We start from the raw sequence: 18,395 nt of genomic DNA, 5'->3' as shown, positions 1-18,395 counted from the left end.
TTAGAGACTATTGATAGAATAGCTGCTTTGGAGTCTGACAATATAACTGCATTCTTAAATTTATTGATGTGGCATAGAAGATTCCTGAGACTTTCACTTATTGCAATGATTTCTCCATCAAAACTTGTTGTTCCATATCCAAGAAATCTATAAAGTGAGAAGAGACAGCACGTAACACCTGCACCGGCACCTTGTTCTCTGGAGATCAAGGATCCGTCGGTGTATAAATGAAGCCAGTTTTGTGGAGGGTACCTAATATTAATTGTCTCTAAAGACAATTGTTTCATTATTTCAGTGTTCACGATAAAAAATTTGAGAAAGTAGATAGTTTCGTATACTTAGGATCCTTAATGAATAATACTAATGATATTAAAGAAGAAATAAATAGATGAATACAGAGTGCCAATAGATGTTACTTTACGCTACTAAAGTATTTCAAATCCAAAATACTCACAAGAGAAACGAAGGTAAGAATCTATAAGACATTAATAAAACCTGTACTGACATATGGGGCAGAGACATGGGTATTGTCTGTGGGCGATATGGCTAGACTTCGGGTGTTTGAAAGGAAGATTCTAAGGAAGATCTATGGGCCGACCAATGAAAACGGAGAGTGGCGAATAAGATACAACAGAGAACTCTGCCAACTATAGTTTGACAACTTCAAGTGAAATCCCGTAAAACACGCCAACTTCTGGAATCTCTCTCTTTTTTTTTCTCTCTCCCTCAACCCGAGTCATTCAGTCACCAATCCCCCGTTAGTATCTGAGAGGGTGTGTGTGTGGGCATCACAACCAATAGAAGAACCACTCTCCAGTATTACCACAATAACAGATTCTTCATTTTTGCCTCGACTGTCGGCTAGGTAGGTTCCATTATGCTAGCATTGCAGGCAACTAGTCAACCTTTTAATACTTTTCTTAGCAAGTTTGACAAACTGTGAGTGGACCTGCAAGTACAATACAACTGCGATCACAACGTTGCCGATTTAAGTCTAACTGATTGTGAGTTGTGTTGTGTCCGTGCATGCATGTATAAAGGTTCCTAAGCTACAGTATTATCAAATATTTAATTGACACTGATGGAGACAGGCAAGAATAAAGTTGTACATAGTGAAGGAAGAAGTATTGTTGCCAAGGTAATTGAGTTGTTTGATGCTGAGAAGAATAGGAATTAATTTAATTTGCCACTTCTCAAGCAACAAAACGAGCTACAACAGCAACTGGAAAATAGGAATCATTCATTAAAAAAATTAGGAGAGAAATGAAAGTAGCTGACAGTAACCAAACCAAATTATCCACACTGGGTAAAAACAGAAAAGTGAGCAAAAAATTCATATTGGATGACATGGATAGGTGCATTATAAGGTGAAAAATACAAGAGTACTACACAGTAAAACATGAAGTACCTACATTAAAGAAACTCCGTGCTACACTGCAAGATGACATAGGTTATAAGGGTAGTTGAGAGTGCCTCAGACGAGCATTGCATTCTATACTAATAAATACTACTTCTATAATAATAGTAATAATAATAATAATAATAATAATAATAATAATAACAATGTTATGTATCCCTGTTACTAAATGTGGCAACGCTGAGTTCATAGTGCTCTCTCCCTTCCTCCCGTGCTTTCTCACCTGCTCACCCCAAGACAGCCAGCGCTCACGTAGTAACTTGGTCAGGGTTTCAGTTTGATTTGTCAATCTATATATGATTTCTCAGATATTATTACGGATATTAGAGTGGCAAGACTAAGATGGGCTGGACAGGTTCAGAGGAAGGAGAGAGGGGATATGGTGAGGAGGATAATGGAAAGCAGAGTGGAGAATAGAAGAAATGTTGGGAGACCGAGACTGAGATAGATGGATGGATGGATGGATGGGGTCGAGGAGGATGTGAAACGGTTGGGGATCAGGAATTGGTGGCAGGTCGCCAGAGATAGGGACATCTGGAAATCAGTTTTGAGAGAGGCCATGGCCCGCTTTGGGCTGTTAAGCCGATGATGATAATGATGATGAAGAGGACACACGTGTTATAGCAGGTGAACTAGTCAGCACAGACAACACACGAATGCTATATTTTATGACCAGAGATGTGGACTGTGTTGACGGAATGAAGGGAGAAAAACAGAGAACACTGAGAAAAATCCTCATAACTTGGCTTCGTCCATAAAAAAGTCATGTTCAGAACTGGTGACTGCAACCAGATCTGCTTATAAGACAATCCCCCAAACTGGCAGTAAGTCACTAAGCCATGTACGAATGTGCTACCAAAGCTTTCATGTAGCATTGGTGATGGGACTGCATCTTTCGCTACCAGTCAATGTTATTTCAACCACCTCACCAAGCAATGTTCTGCTAACTATGTATAATTACCTTTTTGTACTTGTCCAAGTTGACATTTTCCAACTGAGAAAGTCGAACAAGGTTAGTGCCTACAAGAATACGTAGTTCTTCACGCTCACGTTCCCGTCGCTCCTTATCACGTGAATGTCCCTGATGTTGCATTCGAACCCATAACTTGTTCATTTCTGCAAAATTCATAAGCACGAAGTCGATGGAATCTCGCACCTGAAACAAAAAAAACTATTAATTTCAACTACCAGTGAAGAAAGTGAAGATATCACATGTGATAGAGGTTCTAAAATAGATCGCCAGGCATCTGAATATCCGGTGGAAGCAAAAAAAAATTATACATTCGTGAAATTTGTTTTGAAGAATAGTGCTTGTCACTAAGTAGGGAAAGTGCTCAAGAAATATAAAGTTTCGAATTCATTCATTCATTCATTCATTGTCATAGTTTTCTGCAAAAGGACAGGTCTTTCACTGCACACACAGCATTCTCCAATCTTTCTTATTTTCTACCTTCCTCTTTGTCTCCTCATATGATCCATATATCTTAATGTCGTCAATCATCTGATATCTTCTTCCATCCCAAATTCTTCTTCCGTTGACTATTTCTTCCAGTGCATCCTTCAGTAGGCAGTTTCATCTCAGCCAGTGAATCAACCAATTCCTTTTCCTCTTCCTGATCAGCTTCAGTATCATTCTTTCTTCACCCACTCTCTCCAACACAGCTTCATTTCTTATTCTGTCTGTCCACTTCACATGTTCCATTCTTCTCCATATCCACATTTCAAATGCTTCTATTTGCTTCTCTTCACTTCATCGTAATGTCCATGTTTCTTCCCATACAATGCCACATTCCATACAAAGCATTTCACTAGTCTCTTCCTTAGTTCTTTTTCCAGAGATCCGCAGCAGATGCTCCTTTTTCTATTAAAAGCTTCCTTTACCACTGCTATTCTCCTTTTGACTTCTTGGCAACAGCTCACGTTACTGCTTACAGTACACCTCAAGTATATTTAAAGCTGTCGACTTGGTCTAGTGTCTCATTTAGAATTCGCAAGTTTACCTTCTTTATTTTTCTTCCAATAACAATGGTCTTCGTCTAGTTTGTATTTATCATACTGCTCACAGATAATAAAACTGGTCTTGCTATTACATAAGTCAATTTTTACAAAAATCAAATTATAAAGTTTGTTTTAAAATTAGTAGAAGCTATTACAAGATCAGTGTATTTTTTTTATGTTGCATTTCTTATTAAGCAGGACAAAACATTTATAGCACAGGTCAAATCTCCAACACATGAGGAGGGATGATCCATTTCCATTTCAGTGTTAAAACAAATATTCCTACTGAAAAGTGTTAAATATCCAAAGTTTCATAATTTTGCCATATAAAGATGGCTCATTAAAACCATTACTTCGACTCAACAATGCTAAAAATATTTATTTCTGTAAAAATCTCATCGCCAAATTATTTCAAGATAAGTTGTATTATCAAGGTCAGTGGAATTAATACAAAATACCGTTTGTAAAGGAGAGATAACACAAAAATTTTGTGTTAGAAGTCCTACAACTCAAGTAACTTTAATTTAGTTAAAATCTGTAAAAGGTAAAGGTATCCCCGTCACATGCCATGAAGGCACTTGGGCGGGCATGGAGGTAGAGCCCCATGCTTTCCATGACCTTGGCACTACAATGAGGTAGTGTGGTCGGCACCACACACAGACCGCCTTTTACCCCCGGGAAAGACCCAGTACTCAATTTTTTTATAAGAGGCTGAGTGAACCTCGAGGCCGTTCTGGAAGTGTGGCAACGAGAAAAATCCAGTCACCACTTGGGATCGAACCCTCGAACCGCGGACCTTTCAGTCCACAGCCAGCTGCTCTACCAACTGGGCTACCCGGCGATAAGTTAAAATCTGTAGTTTTAAAATTGGTTAACTGTTGGTTTTCAATCAGCATTATTATTTGGAGTGGTGCAGCACCTAACAAAATTCGGATACAATCTTTTCAAAACAAAGTAGTACGAACTGCTATTAATGCACCATGGTTTGTCCGAAATTCACAACTATATAGAGAACTGGGATTATACATTGTACAAGAATTCATCCTTACGCAGGCAAAAACATTCTTCTCCCGCCTTAACAATATCTCAGGGGCAGCCTTCTTTTCCCTCGGAAAAAGATCCATTCAACCGTTAAGAATCAAGAGTTATCTTCCATAGTACTTTCTACTAGACCCTTCAGATTCATTCACTTCATCTGATGAAGAATATATAATTTTATTAATTTAACACAGGCCTAATTGTTTTCAAACCTTTTTTTTTTTTTCTGTCAGAGAGAGACCTAAAAATTGGCTGACCTCCTTCTTGTTAATTAATTATTGTTAGGTATGTTACTTCTTTTTCCACAAATCTGTATAGTGCTACAGCGCTGAACAATCAATAAAATCTATTTTTAAAAATCGGCATTACTGATATCATGATTAAAATTTCTAACGCAAATGTATGTTATGTTAATTATCACATTTTTCCCGCTACTACAAAAACTTCAGCTATATTATAAATTCGTAAATGATGAGTAATTTTGTACCAATAATAATATAAATTATAGCTTTAACACAGATCCGAGAAGTCCGTAATATTTCTCTATTTTTTTTAAACTTACAAAACTGAAATCTCAATAAAATACTAACTAATGCATAAAATAAAAAAAAAAAAATCCTACATCGTATTACTACATTTCTGAGAGCTGTCAAAACCTCCCAAATCTCTGTTCTTACCTGAAATTGTTCACATTTAAATAATTACGTTACAACACACTTTTGTTACTATTAATGAACTATTACATTATCACAATTCCATCAAATATCTTGTAATTATCTCAAAATGATCAAAATCTCTTGAAAGTTAGACTGCTAGCCGTCTTACAATCAGTTGTCATTGAGACCACCATATTGCATAAACAGTTGAACTCATTATAGGCAGCTTATCTTGATTTGTTTCAAAGTTCAGAGAGCTTACAATAATACAGTCCAGGTCTAATAACACTGCAAACTTATATAGTGCAGGGTCAAAATGGGTCAATGGTATGTAGAAGTTAACACTAGTGCAGTTCGCATATTAATGAATTGCTGATTCTTAAAAGCACTGTTTTATAAGTCTATTTGATGAGCAAAGTGTTTCTGCTCACTATCAGTGACAGCATGGATGGTTTTATCAGTAATTATCATGCACTCTCGTATTATCTATAGTTATTTTCCACAACTTAATTGGGAGTGTACTGAGATATCTTGCGTTCGTATATATGCAAAATAAAACGGCCATATTTTTCTTGGAACTTTCAGTGACAGCCATTCTAAAATCGCTTTGGAAATATAAATTGTTGAGTTACAGCATGTCTGACTGTGAAACAAGTGGGTCCAGATTCAAATCCTTGTTGGGACAAGTTAGCTGATTGAGGTTTTTTCCAGGGTTTCCCCCTCAACTCAGCAAGACTAAAAGCATATGCTCGATAACTTTTGCCACTGGACCAATTTCGCTGGCATTATCACCTTTATTTCACTCAGATGCTAGATAACCATGGCACATGATATCTCGTAAATATTTTTATTGTTATTTATCCATCTGTATGAGAGTAATACCAAGCTTGTATTAACTTTCTATTGTTACACATGTATTGTGAATGCATCTGTTTCGTGTCCATATCAAAGCACAACTGAATAACATTATAACCCCTCTCTCGTGATTATAATGAACTCTTCCAAGTAGGTTATATATATGCAGACTCCAAATGTGTCTAGGAATAGGTTTATTCACAGTAATGAGTTTGTCGAATATGGCATAAGCATTTTCATGGCGACCAGTATTAATTTCTTTTCCACCAAATCCTTTCAGCTTTTCTAATAATCAGAGCAAATATGTTGTAGTTGTTGTTTTCTAATGCCAGGCGTTTGACAATAAAGTCATTTGACCTCTTGCACTCCAATATTTTTCAAAGATATTATCATGACCAGCCAATGAAGCACAGATTTTGAGGTGTTCCGAATCCATTTCTTGGTTTGAGTTGCACAATGGACATCAGAGCAAATATAGACATTACACATCCAAAAAGAATATCTAATGATTATTTACCGACAACTATAATTTTGTTTGATGTCACTAACCTTCAAATAATGAATTATTATATAATACACATGGGCAATTACTCTGAAAAACAAATTTTAAGTGAAAGTGTGTAAATTTTACGATTTTGAATTTTTTGTGTTTATTGTAGTATAAAATGATAAAATATAATCATCCTCAAAAATATTTAGCTCTAGATTTAAAAAAAAAGTAATCTATATCTTTGTATCAAGAACTCACTAAATAAATATAGGCCTATATTTATGTTCCAAGATTCAGTCAAAACAATAAATTTTAAGTGAATAATTACTTGAATTGTGTGACATCATAGGCATTGATACATCTACTATTATCAGGCAGTACATCTCACTTGACGATGTGTGTCAGAGGAAGGACAATTGTTTGTATGCATCTGAAGTCTGATTAGTGTAACATGTAACTAGCCAGTACTGTATGCACTACTTTCAACATACAACAAAATCTTTAACATCTTCCATGTCGTCAGAGGAATCATATATGTTTTTCATTACAGAAAAGATGGGTAATGACCTTGGGTTTCCCATCCTCATTCTTTTGATACTTGGAATCTTCACGAAAGACACTCTTGATGGAAAAATAAGTGTCCAATTTTATTTAATGTATGAGGGGGAAAAAATGCAAGGAAAATAAAATTCTCAAAAGCATGTCGTACAAATCTTGGGGAGGGACAGAAAAATATGCGGGGAGGAGTGGAATTACGTGAGTAAATATGGTATATACTGTATATACGACAATAAATTTGTACAATAGATGGCAAACAAGCAACTGCCAGGAAGATAAGATATACTAAAAAAAAAAATGCTGGGTACTTATTCGGTATTCCAGTCCAGACACTAGAAACATAGCATTAAACGTTGTTGTACTGATCTGGTTTTCTCTCTCTGCAGTTCGACTGATTGTGAAAATGGACAGATTATGTTTCCTTTTCTGGTAATTGTGATTCTATTTTGTGTTCATTCTTGGTCATTTTATTAGAGATATAATTCGTGTTTGTGGACAGTAGCCATCATGTTACTATGGGTATATTGTTAAGGTGGATCATAGGAGATTAGGCCTAAGTCATATAGAGAGTGTATATGTTTGTATGGAGGTTTCTTTTTTGTAACTCGTTCATTTGAGACAATGCAAGTGATTTGTGCAGAATGTTTTAATGATGTGGAAGCTGCAATGTAACTTTATGCTACTTTGTGTGCATTTGTTACGATTTTGACTCCTTACAAAAATTTTGTGTTAGTTCATGGTGTGCTGTGAGTGTGTCATGTTAATTTTTGGAAACTATGGAAATATTTTGAATGTGAATGATCTGAAAATAGGACTAAGTGTAAGAAGAGTGTAGTAATTAATAAGAAGGGCAAACAGTGCTGTTTTTCATATACTGTACATGAAAATACAGGTATTCTACATGACGTGGGCACATGTGCTGATAGCTAAGTAACAGGAGGCCAAGGAGTGTGACAAGGTAAAGAGTGATTTAGATGAGGGGATAGCTAAGTGACATGTAGGTTATATTGCATCATTACTTCTTCCAATTTTTTTGACCGATTCTAGTAACACAAATATATATTTATAAATACTGCATAAACCCTTACATTTCAAACATCATGCCACTAAAAAAATCATGCTTTTAGGCAATTTCTTTCTTCCAAAAACACACTGTGTTTGTATCATACAGAATTCCCGAAAATACTTTTTTTCAGTTCTGTTCACATTGTCAGAAAGTATATTTAATATACTTACTTATTTACAAATGAGTTTTAGAAACATTGGAGGTTCATTGCCGCCCTCACATAAGCCCGCCATCAGTCCCTATCCTGAGCAAGATTAATCCAGTCTCTATCATCATATCCATTTTAATATTATCCTCCCATTTACGTCTTGGCCTCCCCAAAGGTCTTTTTCCCTCAGGTCTTCCAACTAACACTCTATAATTACGCATTTCTGGATTCAACTATATGTGCTATATGCCCTGCCCATCTCAAATGTCTGGATTTAATGTTCCTAATTATGTTACATGAAGAATACAATGCGTGCAGTTCTGTGTTGTGTAACTTCCTCCATTCTCCTGGAACTTCATCCCTATTAGCCTCAAATATTTTCCTAAGCACCTTATTCTCGAACACCCTTAATCGCTATTCCTCTCTCAAAGTGAGAGTCCAAGTTTCACAACCTTATAAAACAACCAGTAATGTAACTGTTTTACAAATTCTAACTTTCAGTTTTTTTGAAAGCAGACTAGATGACAAATGCTTCTCAACCGAATTATAGCAGGAATTTGCCATATTTATTCTGCATTTAATTTCCTCTCGAGTGTCATTTATATTTGTTACTGTTGCTCCAAGATATTTGAATTTTTTCACCTCTTCAAAGGATAAATTGCCAATTTTTAAATTTCCATTTATTTATACATTTATATTTAATACGCTGTAATTATTTTGTTGTGCCACAATCCTTCATGGCAACTGTTCATTCAAAAGTAACTGGGTGTCTTAGGTTACTTTGGTATAGATTTGAATATAGTATTTTTGGATACAAATGAAAAATTTATGTACACATATTAAGCTTTTCTAACTAATTTTTAAGAATTGATGAGGTTTCTGACAAAATCTAATGTTTTTATCGTGTTCAGGAGGTAAAAATACAACGAAGATCGTTTATTACATACCTGAAAGACGAATTTCTAATTAGTTGCAATGAAATCTCCATATTGGTTTCTGTTTAATGACGGCAACTTCGGAAAACCAAAATATCTTTCTTCAACATTGTTGCTATAAAATGTTTTCTGTGTTTACTATACTCCAGCAGGCAGTGATATACGTCTGTCTTTTTTTTCCCCCAGTCTATAAATGCGAACTTAAAACAAACAGTAAGGTTATGTAATGATTTATTTTTCATTTTAATATTTTAACAATATTATTTATATAACATATTGCAGTAATAACATCGGCATCTGGAATCTTGTTGATTTTTTCACGGCTTCCTTAATGTTATTTGCATCAGGAATGCAATAAGTTTCGTGGAGTAGTAAACTTTACTTAATTTTTGCAAATATTTAAAAACAATAATTAACATTGCAATTTAGGTGAAATTGCAGTGGTAAGTTTCCAATTTATAATTATTACTAGACTTCGATGAATTGCCACACGCAGCATGCTATCAGGTTGCCGATGTACGGTAGTATAGAGGAGGTGAGTGACCGCCCGGTCTCGTAGTATAAGCAGTTCATGTTAAGAGTTGTGACCGGTCCAAATAGAAAGAGCAGCTACAGTTAATGTATACCTATGTAAGCACTTGTTTTTGCATTACTTTGTTTGAAATAGTCAAAGCTTAACATTTGTTCAGTGCAGACAAGAATTCAATCAAACATACTACAATGAGAGTGTTGCTGTTCCAAACAATTTCCTGGAATACCCTTACCCTCGAAACCAGTACAACTCTCAGAAGCCCTTAATATAGTGTATAATGTATCACAAACCGTTATCCAAAATAACAATTCACTAATTTCAGAAAAAGTGAAATGTAAGTTGAGAAACAATATTGCTGAAAATTCTACCTATTCACAACTTCGTATTATAAATGATGTACTATCAGGTCACGACAAGATGTCTGAAGTTGGTGTACTAAAAAGTAGTGACTTTCCATTCTTCAAATATGTACCTATTACATCGTGTGATGTTGAACGTACATTTTCCCAATACAAAAACTGTTTGAGTGACCATCGGAGGTTCACTTTGCAGTCACTCAAAATGTACATAACTTTTCACTGCAATAAACATATTCAAGGATGATGTGAGTATATTACATTAAATTTTAAGAGTTAATATATCTCACTACAAAATAATTGTGTATTTACATGTTTAGTCATTTCCTACTTCAATGATCAATCATTATATTTCTTGACTGCAGGAAACAGGTTTTATTGTAACCGCAACATACTGCCCAGTGTTTACATCAGAGGCTTACTCCATCCGTTGCACGTCCCCTTCTCATACAGTCTATATCGCGTGCGTAGTAAACCTTACGATTCTCGTGGCAATTCCACGAAGTCTAATTATTACTATGTTAAACGTCTCTAAAAATAATATGTTAAAAGCCTAAAGCAGTAAAATGAATGTTGTGCTTAAGCGGTAAGAAGAGGGAAATTGTTATGTGTGTTACGTTGGGAATACTGAATGTGGTATTTCACACTTACCGCGTATTGGTTCTGTGCGGAAAACAAGCAAATACGCACGATCTCGCACGAAATACTATATTGAGAAGTTTCGGAAAGTGTCCACCTCTCGTAAATTTTTACAGTAACACAGCAATGAGATATCATTCCGAGTCATGTGCTCTTTTATACTTTTGCATTTCACCAACAAACACAAAAGTTACTAAAATTTTCCTATACATATAAGATTTATCATAATTCCTACCAAGAATCAGTTTTCGACGAAAATAAAATGCATGCACGTTTCGTATTATCCTACTCTGACAGTTCATAATATCTCAATTTTGTTGTTATTGATCCAATGTCTTGGCACTCGACAATAAAGTCATTCGTCGTCTTGCACTCTAGTATTTTTGTACTATGTTATCTTCTTGTAGCAATGCTCTGCATCTTTTGATGTGTTCCATGTTCATCTCTTTATTTGAGTCACACAATACACTGACAGGTGTATGAAAAACTCCTATCCTGTGAGGTGACTTGTCAAACAATTATGTTGTTTTCTAATGCCAGGCGTTTGACAATAAAGTCATTTGACCTCTTGCACTCCAATATTTTTCAAAGATATTATCATGGCCAGCCAATGAAGCACAGATTTTGAGGTGTTCCGAATCCATTTCTTGGTTTGAGTTGCACAATGGACAGTTAGGGGACTGATATATTCCAATTCTATGTAGGTGTTTGGCCAAACAATCATGGTCTGTTGCCAATCTAAATGCAGCTACAGACTATTTTCTTGGTAAATCGGGAATTAACTGTAGATTTTGATGCAGAGTTTTCCATTTTTTCCCTTGGGATTGTGTTATCAAATTTTGTTTGTTGAAGTCTAAGTATGTAGATTTAATAAATCTTTTCACAGAATAATACGTAGATTTAGTAACAGGTCTGTAAGTAGCGGTGCTGCCCTTCTTTGCTAAAGCATCCGCATTCTCGTTTCCCCAGGCTTCCACAATGGGATGGTATCCATTAGAATACAATTCTTTTATTGAGTGATATTAATTGAGAGAGCATTTTAGTTATTTCTGCTGTTTGAGATGAAGGTGTGTGTTTAGAGACGATTGATAGAATAGCTGCTTTGGAGTCTGACAATGTAACTGCATTCTTAAATTTATTGATGTGGCATAGAAGATTCCTGAGACTTTCACTTATTGCAATGATTTCTCCATCAAAACTTGTTGTTCCATACCCAAGAGATCTATAAAGTGAGAAGAGACAGCAGGTAACACCTGCACCGGCACCTTGTTCTCTGGAGATCAAGGATCCGTCGGTGTATAAATGAAGCCAGTTTTGTGGAGGGTACCTAATATTAATTGTCTCTAAAGACAATTGTTTTAGTATTTCAGTGTTTACTTCTGATTTTAGTATTTCTTCTGTTAAATTTAGATTATATTCTATATTTAATAGAGTTAAAGGGTTTGGTTTAATTTGTAGGTTTTCTTTTAAATTTGGGATATTGATTTTCTGTTTTAATTCTTGAACAATGGATATGAAACTTTTTTGAGTTTTCAATCTACAGAGAGGACTGTATGAATGCCAATTGTTTCCTGGTAATCTGATAAGTTTTTCATATTGAATCAGTGCTTTTTCTTCTATTGTTATTTTGATGCTGTTAATATTAGTGAGGAATCTCATAGAATCTATGGGAGTTGTTTTGATTCCACCAGTAATGAGTCTGAGAGCTTGGTTTTGAACATATTCTATTTCGTTTATGAAAGGTGAAGTAATTAAAATTTCTCTGCAGTATGTCAGCACTGGCTGTATAAATATTTTGTATGTAGTGTTCAAAGTATTCCTAGAGCATCCCCATTTCTTTCCTGCTAGTGTTTTTAGAAGGGAGAATCTTTTACGAGCTTTTTCAGAAATGTATTTCAAATGGTTGCTCCATGTTAACTTACTATCGAAAATAACTCCAAGATATTTGGATTCATAAGTCCTAGGAAGGTGTTGGCCATTGTATTGGATATTGAATTCTCTTTCTTTTTTACCGAGTGAAAATATTTGGTAGTTACTTTTGCTAAACAACTTTTGTCAAACAATTATGACCCATTAACTTATCAACCTGAACATCCAACAGCAGATTCACGTGGCTGTTGGAGAATTATCTCAGGATTAGTCATTAAAATTTCCCAGGTTTTATCATTTCCTCCATTCGAATTTTTTTTTTGGGCAGATCTGAATTTACTTTTGATTAGTTGTTTTGCAGAACAAAATGGAAGTCCGTTATAAGGTGAATGTAAAATGTCAGTACCCTAGACAAAAAGTCTGCCGTTTCATTTTCCTCTGTATCACAATGGGAAGGAATCCACTGCACGTTATTAATGAAGCCATTATTGGTAATTTCTAGAGATGAGGGAAAAAAAAATAACACAACAGTTATTTTGGAACTGTTCCGGTCTCGGAACTGTTGCAAAAATGAACAGTAGATCGGAACCTCCTGTTCCAAAATAACACTGTTCCGACTCCGAGCTGCTCACTTGTCCAGCTGTTGCGGGCCTGCAGTACTGCGTTGCGCAAGGCATGTTCCGACTCCGAGACAACAGAGAACAGTCGGAACCCATTTCGTCGACCCGTGATAGCTCCGGCTACATTATTCTCATTGTTCTTTATGTTGTACTTGGAACTTCGTTGGAACTTGGAACTCTCAAGTGGATGGATGGGAAGCATGGAAATTGAAATCCTTGGAATGTGGTCATGAGTAATGACACTAATGAAACAGAGTGAGATGTGATGCAAAGTTTAAATTATTACATAGGTACAGATGCATTTCTAACATTTTACTAAGCCAGTGTGGGGGTTTCAGGTTTTACTACTGCTAATATATAAATATATAGTTATATCTTTTTATTATTTATGAAATTATAATGTAATTATTATTATAACTAAGCATTAAGAAAAGTAAAAATAAGTATTAAAGATTTTAGTTTTTTTTTTTTACTACATAACACTGAGAACAAAAATTATATGCTACACATTTTAAATGTCACGTCAAATTTTTTAATTGGTTAATGTGTCATTATGATTTTATGTACCAAACCTAAGTGTTGCATTCTGACCTTGTATTCAACAGCTGTTTATCTACTAAACATGAAGCTTCTGCCCGCATACACAGCAAGTTTCCAAAACCAATTCGAATGTGCGTTGGAATGTCATCTATTGAGAAGCATGTGTTATGCCATGCCGACAACATATTTCAAGAGTAGTCCAAGTGATGAGTGCTCCAACGCTATGTGAAAGCTGCTTGGGGAAGAGGGAGGGTACTCTTTTGAATTCCTCAAAAGGAGCGAGAGTCAAAGAAATGGCTTGCATCAATGAACGATTCGGACTCATCTCTACTTGTAACTGTTATTTCGGAACTATTGTTTGCAACATAGCATTTTTCCTGAACTGCAACAGTCGGAACTGTTCCGAGAAAAGAACAACTTTGTCCATCACTAGACTAATTTCCTAGGAGGCGGGCAAAATCCAAAATGGCGGGCGAAAACTGCCACAATAAAGTACTACCAACTATGACTTCAAATGCCACTAAACACTCCAAAATCCAAGATGGAAAATTATAAATATATTGATATTTTAAAGAAGGTATTAAAACATAATATAAAATATTGTAATTGCTCAACTTACCAAATAAAGTGAATCCATTATAGAGTTAATATTAGTGAAGATTTCAGAAGCAGCTGCTTCTAAAATTAAATCATGCAGCCGACAAAGAACTAAACCAATACTCTGATGTACAGTCAATTTCGCATAATTAAACCATGTATTTACACAAAATGAAGTCCTCTTTGAACTCTTATGACACCTTAACCTATAAGGAAAATTCAGCAAATCATTCTTTGAAGTTACAGAAACAGAGTTTTCTCCTCTACAATCGACATAATTCTTATTCTTCAGCGAAGGAATTAAATCGAAATTGACACAAGATTTAATGCTCTATTCTGTATTTGGACATCTTTCACAAATACGGTAAAATGAAAAGTTTCAATTGCTTCAGCCATCAGAGAAAATATAGCCTATGATCACACATATCAAACCAACTACAACATATTATATTATCCATTCAAAATGAACGAAAATTCTGACGACACCTGGTATGAAAACCTACAACTAACAAAAAACTCACTAAAATATAACTAAAAAAAAAAAAGTTGGTAATAGTTACTAGATCCAACAGAAGCCTGTCTATTAGGAATTTTCCCAATTATTATACTGTCATGACCTAATATTTTATATTAAATAATTTCTTAAATTTTAAAATCTTTGAAACATAATTCGAACATCACATGAATTGAAATGGAAATAAAAATACAACATACCGATCCTTCAGATTCATCTTCTGGTTCTGCCACATCTGGTAGTACATTACGTGTGCATTGCAACAGATAGTTTCTCAAGAAGAGGCCTCGTAGAGGGTGCTGCACCCCTCGACACATCTCTACCATGTCCTTCAACAAGTTTCGTTTAAGGCAAGTGTTGGTCTTGATGTACACCAACCCAACAGTGATTAGCAGGTATCTGGCAACCATAAAAAATTCATAATTAACACTTACAAAGTTCGTTTATTTTTATTTTATGCTGGTCCAGGACGAATGCTAAGGAAATGGTCAGTTTCCCTAATATTGCGTCCTGTAACTCTCCAGTGTTATATTAGCAGGGTGCGAATTAACTTGGGGGGATCCCCCCCCTGTTGGAAAGTTATTCCCCTCTCATTAATTCATATAAGCATCCCTGCCAGGGATAACTTCTATCCCCCCTCACAAAATATAACTGTTTTAATTCGAGTATATTTTATAAAGTACAGTATAAAGTAAGCAAAAAAATAATACTAATGTAATATCATCACCGGCAAGTTTTAACAACAATCAGTAACTTAGGAATTAGACTACATATCTTAACTTAAGTCTGCTCATGGATATAATTATTATTATTATGAACAAGATGCAAGACAAGCAACTCAGTATGACCAAGCGTTGAGCCATATCAAATGAGAATAATAATAATTTTACGTATGATATTCTCCATCTAGGATTCTATCCCTCCTCATCAGAAATCTTAATTCGCACCCTGTGTATTGGTAATAAGTAGGGAGGGGCGAATTACAACAGTGCATTAGAATATAGAATATACAAATATTAAACGATTTTTATGTTGAAAATATTTGTGGTTGCAAACTAAAACCACGTGTTTTATCACTATAGCTATACATCTCAAAGAAGCCACTGAAGCAAGAAACAATTGTGCCTTCTTCAGTGTAGCTTTTCTGAAGAATTACCATTACATTAACTGCAAGTCTTATTCAATTTTGTTCGCATGCGTTATTAAATTTTTCTAAAACTTCAGCCAAATCTGCCACTTAAGTAGGACATTTAAAAATAGCTACAGCTCTGATATAGTCATTTTAAATGTGAACACCACTTAAAATGAAATGTTGGCTTAAATACAAAAGAATGTTATTGCATCTCGATTTGTCTTAGATCGTTTACAAATAAGCCTACCTTTAGCCTAAAAATGTCCGGGTCTATATGACTATAGGATATCGGTAGTGTGTTTATGAGAATATATGTTGGCTATATTGGAGAATGGGGTGATGTCATGTGGTCGACGTATGTGAGAAAGTTAGTGGGTTAGTTGAGGTGATATCTCAGTAACATGAGGTCGACGTATGTGAGAAAGTTAGTGTTCTGACGTCATCGTTTGTCAAACTTGACGAAAATTAAGCGATATCCTATAATAAAAGAATCCCAAATGTCCTACTGCATTTTTAGGCAGAGATGTGAGAATTAGTTCTAAAATAAACACAAGTCTGTAGCAATATGTTTAAATATTTAAACAATATTATTACGTAGGCCTAGTTTAATAAGTCGACCCATTTACAGAATAAAAGTTGAGTCCTTTGCCTCCTTGATTGCACACATATGAACTACGTACTTGTAACATCGATAATTACCTAAAATATCTTATTTAAAAACATAAAAAAATATTATTTACAGTCTATGGATAACCCAAACGATTTGGCATATGCCTCAATATTCTATTAATGCTGCAATCATACTTACAATCTTGGTACTATATTTCCAGCATACTGTACTAGTTCATACAAATCTGCTACTTTTCGTCCTTTCTGAAACTCATCAAATAAGTACAATTCCAAATGACGAAGTTCATCCGTTATTGCCATATCTTACATTTCGGTTAAGGGCAATACCCAGAATAAATAATTATTCATAAAGTTAAATACTACACTTCTAGATTAAATTAATGGCTACATACAAAATGTCAGAATATTCACATTATTAACCCATTTTCCACGCCATAGTTTCTGTAAATTACTGGTACTGTCAGAATCAAAAACGTCTAACGAACAATTACTATTACACGAGTGTCAAAATCAAGGTTGTCTTTCAGAATACACCATCTACGTATAATTCAGTTCTGATCTACTGAAGAGCAGTAGGCCACTTACTGAGAGTTAAAGAATGACAGATTCTTTAAATACGTATATTAAAAAGTTATAAAGGATACAGAGTTCATAATAGCTCTTTGGTGACAATAACGACGTGCGCAGTTCTCCAAGCATTGTTGATGCATGTTTGAGACCGTCCATAAGCTTGCTCTTGTCAAGACATCTCTTCATTTGAAATGCTTGAATTTTGACAACGCTTAAAGCCTCATCCAAGAGCCTTTCTTGCTCTTCGACGGGTGAAAGCTGTGGCGTCATCGGCTGGAAAAAGGTTCATTAAAATTATAAACGTACAACAGTAATATTTTTTTTTCATAAAATCATATAACATAACCTAACTCAGAGTTGACACAACTTCAATTTAACTTCCTAAAGGAATTGATATCATAACGACTATCATGAAGTGGGTAGCATACTCTGAAAGTTACTGATACAGCAGTAAAACAATTCAATCTCGAATATCTAAGTTAAAGCTTACCATCTTCGAGGTACTGGAGTGGTAAACAGACACTTCTCCAACGACAGACCCTGCATCAGTACTTCTACTTCCGGTCTTCAAAGTATCATTTACGCCCCTTCCGTTCAATTGCCATATTGCTGCCACCTATTATCAAAGTGGTGAACTACACTCACGTGATCATGATTGATGAAACAATTGAAGTACTGTACCTAATTCAATGAAATAGTAAATAGTGATACATCGCAACTGCGTTTGTAAATTTTATGTTAATAGTCTGAGAAGTCAAAACTACATACAATGGAGAGTTAAAATGATTAAAACAACAATATATATATATATATATATATATATATATATATATATATATATATATATATATATATATATATAAAACATACGGTGCATTTGTAACTAAGAGTAAATAAATTGTCCGAAACTGTGTAACAATGTACATTATGACCAGCCTGCAAAAATCAACCGAGCCTACATTGAGGAACATTTTAGCAAACCTTTCATGGGCCCCCTAAATACTCGAATACGCTCGCATTCTAGGCCTGGCCTGAAGGGCTGTACTCCAGTATTACGTCACTTGTGTTATAATCGTGGCCACGTGTGATAAAAGTAGACTGTGATACAAGTATAGGAAGTGCATTATAACAGAATGGAGGAAAAAACGAGCGGAGCGAGTTTTTTCAATTTCCGAGATTCTGTTGTGTACTTCACATGCATGTTTTGAATACTGTTTTTTGGACGGTCGTTAATT

The 18,395-nt window shown here is 35.1% G+C and overlaps 1 protein-coding gene across 3 annotated transcripts in view; it reads right to left on the bottom strand.

The window, feature by feature from the left end:
• The window catches only part of Vps35 (Vacuolar protein sorting 35), a 69,791-nt gene extending 52,022 nt beyond the window's left edge, over positions 1-17,769 (bottom strand). For all 3 annotated transcript variants that reach the window (XR_011333171.1, XM_069831317.1, XM_069831318.1), the window contains exons 1-5: positions 17,651-17,769; positions 17,235-17,433; positions 16,769-16,892; positions 15,029-15,227; positions 2,379-2,573 (exon numbers count right to left, since the gene is read on the bottom strand). Coding sequence is in view for 2 of the 3 variants with exons in the window: in XM_069831317.1 (XP_069687418.1) it covers positions 2,379-2,573; positions 15,029-15,227; positions 16,769-16,892; positions 17,235-17,433; positions 17,651-17,653 (720 nt within the window). In the remaining variant the exon portion in view is untranslated. The remainder of the gene's footprint in view (positions 1-2,378; positions 2,574-15,028; positions 15,228-16,768; positions 16,893-17,234; positions 17,434-17,650) is intronic.
• Between the last annotated feature and the right edge of the window lie 626 nt (positions 17,770-18,395).

This window comes from Periplaneta americana, chromosome 7 (genome assembly GCF_040183065.1).
Source record: "Periplaneta americana isolate PAMFEO1 chromosome 7, P.americana_PAMFEO1_priV1, whole genome shotgun sequence".
Lineage (NCBI taxonomy): Eukaryota > Metazoa > Arthropoda > Insecta > Blattodea > Blattidae > Periplaneta > Periplaneta americana.
The sequence above is the reverse complement of the archived record's forward strand: the minus strand, read 5'-3'. Positions and strand labels throughout refer to the sequence as shown.